Source organism: Nestor notabilis, unplaced genomic scaffold (genome assembly GCF_000696875.1).
Source record: "Nestor notabilis isolate BGI_N333 unplaced genomic scaffold, ASM69687v1 scaffold596, whole genome shotgun sequence".
NCBI lineage: Eukaryota > Metazoa > Chordata > Aves > Psittaciformes > Psittacidae > Nestor > Nestor notabilis.
In genome coordinates, this window is record NW_009931285.1 from 4,253 (window position 1) to 9,506 (window position 5,254).

The window sequence follows — 5,254 nt, forward strand, 5'->3', positions numbered from 1 at the left end:
CCCCTGCTTCCTGCAGCCCCTTCCCATCCTGTTCCTCCATCCCAGGGTCCTGCTGTGCTCTGGCTGCCAGAGGGCACTCCAGTGGGGTCTGTGGCTGGATGCACTGATCACAAGATTCTTTACCCCCTTTTCTAACCAGCTCCAAAACTTCTATGGCAGAGAGTTCCAAAACTACGCTACTCATTGTGTAAAGAAAGAGATTGACTCTTCCTGCAGCCCCTTCCCATCCTGTTCCTCCATCCCAGGGTCCTGCTGTGCTCTGGCTGCCAGAGGGCACTCCAGTGGGGTCTGTGGCTGGATGCACTGATCACAAGATTCTTTACCCCCTTTTCTAACCAGCTCCAAAACTTCTATGGCAGAGAGTTCCAAAACTACGCTACTCATTGTGTAAAGAAAGAGATTGACTGCATCGAGTTTAAGCTCACAGCCAGTTGATCAAGTGCCTCCTCACTCTTACATCACAGCAAAATCATATTCAATTCAGCCCACTATTTTAATTAGTATATTAAAAAATATATAAATAGTTCTCACCTATTAAAAGAAAGGTTTATTATTTGCAGTCTTGTCAGTGCCTCCATTTCCTCAGGTAGAGATGTCAAGAAATTATTTCTGTGTATCAAATGAAGACAAACAATAATCACTAACTTCTACCAAGTTTTAGTTAAGAATCTACTGAGACAATATGTGTATTCATCAGTGCCAACATGCTGGTTTACACCAGTTAATTGCTTAAAGGGGTTACGACCATGCCCAAGTACAGCTGCTTGCTAATGCAAGCCAGGTTTGCATTCTCATTCCTGTCAGTGGGAGATGCAAAGTCTGTCCTCTTAAATATTCCCAAGTATTTCAAAGCATCTATAACAGCTCCACAAACCTGCCTGGGAAGTCAGCTCTAGGGGTTCAGAGGGAAGCTGATGAAACTGCTCAGATCTGGGTGCCAAAGTGAAGCAGCAGGATAACTCTAAACCTCTTCAAAATTCATTTACCCTGCTCTCCAATTGCTGTAGCAATTTCTGGCTACGGTTACCATGGTGTTTCCCACAACAGGAAGCCATTTGGAAGCTTCTTAAATACAAGGGGTTTGTAAGGATACAGAAGGTCTGTCCTGAGTTTGACATAAAGAGCCATTCCGGGACAATAAAGACCACTCACTAAAAGATGCCCAGACTTAGACCTAAATTCTTAGACTCATCGTAGCAGAGATGCTCCAGCTCCTTTGTCTTGGTGGCCCCTCACCACTCTCTCCAGGCACAGGCAGGATACCTTAAATCAGGCCAAAGCAAATACCTGTCTCTGCAACTGTGCTTTGTGAAACACCAAAGGTGACAAACGCCAGTGAGCTAATCCTGGTGTCTGAACAAATGCAGTGAGCATTTTTCAGGAGTTAGAGAAGGTAAAATGACAGTAACTCTCTCTTGCAAACAAAGTACTTGGAGCCAGCACGACAAGCTTTGTACCGTCACTGTCCTACTTCCCAGCTGCCCTCCAGGGTTTCCTGGTGTGGGTTTCTTTTGTGGGGCGGTGGGGGCTATTTTTAAATAGCAACTTCACATCTCTGAGAACCTTCTAATGACTGAAGCAAGACTTTTCATCACAGCAAGGCTCAGAGCTTGTCCACTTGGGCTGTGTGGTGTTCTTTAACCGATGCCCAAATCTAGGCCACTTGCCGCTTCCGATCTGCCGGGCACCCAACTGCCGTGGAGGCAGTTTGGGAAATGAAGAATTATTTCAGAACTGCTGTAACAGATGGTGGTTTAAACAGGCATGAAAATGAGTTACCCAGAAAGGAAGTGAAACACACGTCACAAACCTGAGATCCAAATGTGTCAATTTATGGAGCATGCAAAGCTGGGGGGAAACGGAGGAGATTTTATTGAAGGCCAGGCTGACATCACAAACTGAGTCTTTCAGCTCCACAATCCTGAAACCCAACATGAACATGTTGTTATTATGTAAGCTCAGGTTTGCGTTCTATTGTCTGAGACAGTGAAAAAAACCCTGACATTCTGCAACTCAAGGACACTCTGTGCTTCCTGACATTTCAGAAGCAATTTTGAGTGAAGACAATGGGAACTTCACCTGTGAAGGCTGCCTGTCCTGGACTCCTCACTCCATGTGCAGACAGAGCTCATCTGAAGTTACCAGGAGGGAAGATTTTCTCTTACTCATTAGGAGTGTAAATTCTCTTACAAAAACCTGCTCACTTTAGTGCAGCTGAGAGGTACTGCAGAAGCCATGGCTCAGTGACCATCACTGCCATCTCCTGCCCTGCAACCCATGTTCTTCAGCAGTCGAAGAGAAAGAGATGGTTCTTTTAGAAGCACAGAATGGTTTGGGTTGGAAGGGACCTTAGAAAACATCTAGGTCTTTCTGTACCACTCCTCTGCCATTACAAATCCCAGGAAACACAGTATTTGCTGCTTCCTGTAAAAGGGTATTATATCGAGATGCTTTGGTGTCAAGTATTTAACAGCTCCAAAAGTTAGCTGCTGAATCCCTGTAACAATCTCTGCTTCAGCAATAAACCCAGAAGATAATTAAATGAGAAAATACTCATCTCTCCCACCTGGATGCCACTGAATTCTCTGGCACCCAGCAGCTGCACACCCACACCTACCCCAGTGAACACAACAGCCTCCAGCACAGGGAGGAGTGTGGGAGGCACAAGCATCACCTCACTAAATTGATTCTAGAAATTGTACTGAAAAAAGAGTTTTAGCTATGAGAAAGAGCTGACACCTCTTCAAGTTCTATGCGCTGAAGGTTAAATGTGCAGCACACTTGTGTCCAAGAATGGAAATCAGTTCAACCCGCAAATGTGTTGCTAGCCTTAAAAAACAGCTTTCATGATTTTCTTGGGCTATCAGAGACGAAGTAACCCTCCTCCATACACAAAAATGCTATTTATTCCCATCCGTGCCAAGAGAAAGCTTTTCCTTGACTGTGATGACGTAACAAGCGCAATAAGATCAAATACTGTGTGATGGGACACCAAACCTAACAAGAAGAGAGGCACAGAAACTGTTCAGGCTTCCTTAAAAGATACAACCAAACAATTATGCTTCCTGAAAAAACCGAATTTAAGTAGAAGCCCAGGTACAGTACAGTTATTGCCCAGTATCAAACCCCACCTGCAGCACTGCGTGCACTTCTGGTGTCCTCAACACAAGGACATGGAGCTGTTGGAGCAAGTCCAGAGGAGGCCAGATGTATGATCTGGTGCTGGAGCACCTCCCATATGGAGACAGGCTGAGAACATTGGGGCTGTTCAGCCTGGAGAAGAGAAGCTGCGTGGAGACCTCAGAGCAGCTTCCAGTGTCTGCAGGGGGCTACAAGGATGCTGGAGAGGGACCTTCATCAGGGACTGGAGTGATGGGACAAGGGGTGATGGGTTCAAACTGAAAACAGGGGAAATCAGATCTTAGGCAGAAGCTCTTCCATGTGAGAGTGCTGAGGCGCTGGCACAGGGTGCCCAGAGAAGCTGTGGCTGCCCCATCCCTGGCAGTGTTCAAGGCCAGGTTGGACACAGGGGCTTGGAGCAACCTGCTCTAGTGGAAGGTGTCCCTGCCCGGGGCAGGGGTTGGAACTGGAGGAGCTTTAAGGTCGCCTCTAACCCAAACTGTTCTATGGTTCTATGATAATGAAGTGGAGAACCACACAGATTACCTTCACATGGGAAAAACACTGCTTTGTAGAGAAAACAATCCCCCAGTGTGGTTAAGCACCAGCACTTCGTCATTGTGAGAAGTCACATCCACCCCCCTCATTCACCTCAACAACGCTTAGCAAAGCAAGATGAAAACCAACATGCAATGAAAGCACCACTGAGCAGAACCAAGCTGCTTTTTAGTGCCATCTTCACGTCCCTCAGTGACCCACCAGCACGCTACTCGCACTAGAAACACGAGTGTATTACTCAGCATCTCAATTACACTTCTGTTTGTGTGCCTGTGTGTACACATAAATGCATAGCATGAAGGGTAAATACGCTTGATGAGGAATACCACAGGATACTGAGGAACAAAAGTAGGAAAGAAAGTCACAGAGAGAGAATGACCTTCACAACGGTACCTTGGAGGAACTTCACTCAGCTGGTTTTTGCTGAAGTTGACTGTGGTGACAGGGTTGCTGCTGACTGCATTGAACATCTCATCAGGAATCATAGCTGCCTGCTTCTCACTGAACAATGGAAAGCATTTAGCTGAGTAACACAAACAAGTAGTAGAATAGATACATAAATATCTACAATTTCAAAGTCTTGAAGAGCTGTTAATCAGAAAGCTACTAATCACTGTGCCATGTAATGTGGCATCTGGGTGACAACATCATTTCACACTGGTGCGCTGATCTGTCACCATACTTAAGAGAAGTCAGGAAGAGCCGAGTTATGTCACTACCTCAACAAAGCTGTGGGTGCTGCACGCTGGGCCAGAAAGCATGGCAAGACTGGCATGAAACAGGTTCCTGCCTCTCAGCTCAGGAAACACCCCGGCACAGTGACAAGTAACTACTCCCTGTGGGGCTCCTGAACGTTTGTGGTGACCAAAGCCACCCTGGCCCTTTCACCAGTGGGGTCCCTGCCACATCCCAGCCCTCAACAGCACTTTGCATCTCACCCAGCAGTTCTCAGCAAATAGGCTTTTCTTCCCTCTTCCCAACCTAACAACTCACGTTGTTACTTACATTTAAGAACTAACTGGAGAAACTCACCTACTACAAGGTGTTCTGAGACTTAATGGAAATTGCTAAGGACGTTTAAGAGGTACTAAAAGCACCTGAAGGTATGAAGTGTTTCAGCGATTTAAAATCAATATTACTGTGGAATATTTGATAATACAAAGAAATAATTAAAACTCTGCAGTTCAAGCCTGTCTACAACTGAGCACACAAACTGAAGTGAAAATTGCACAAACGCAGCAGGATTTGCAGACAGGATGGTATACACTATAAGGACTAAAAATAAGGCAAAAAAATACAAGTGTTCTTACAACCTTAGAAATAGGCAATATTTCAACATACACACCTGTATTCCAACAATTTCAGTGTGGTTATGGCGTGCATGTTAATCCTGGACTCACTTGGAAGCGTCATGGCTGTCACAGGAGGCTCCTCATTTGAGCTGGTTACATCATCTACAGGTAACAAACGTGTACAGTCACACAGGCTGCAGGCAGATGTGGTGTCCTAGACAGAGAGGTTTCGTGTCCCTAGTCACCTTCCATCACCCCTTTTAATTCTTCTTCTCATTCCTGTT

The 5,254-nt window shown here is 45.7% G+C and overlaps 1 protein-coding gene across 1 annotated transcript in view; it reads right to left on the reverse strand.

Moving 5' to 3' along the window:
- Window positions 1-5,254, reverse strand: part of LRRC40 (leucine rich repeat containing 40) — a gene marked incomplete at its 5' end in the record, with an annotated part of 15,563 nt that overhangs the window by 1,492 nt on the left and 8,817 nt on the right. Inside the window, 4 exons of the mRNA XM_010015808.1 lie at window positions 532-609; window positions 1,811-1,921; window positions 4,072-4,179; window positions 5,024-5,132. Coding sequence (XP_010014110.1) covers window positions 532-609; window positions 1,811-1,921; window positions 4,072-4,179; window positions 5,024-5,132 — 406 coding nt within the window. The remainder of the gene's footprint in view (window positions 1-531; window positions 610-1,810; window positions 1,922-4,071; window positions 4,180-5,023; window positions 5,133-5,254) is intronic.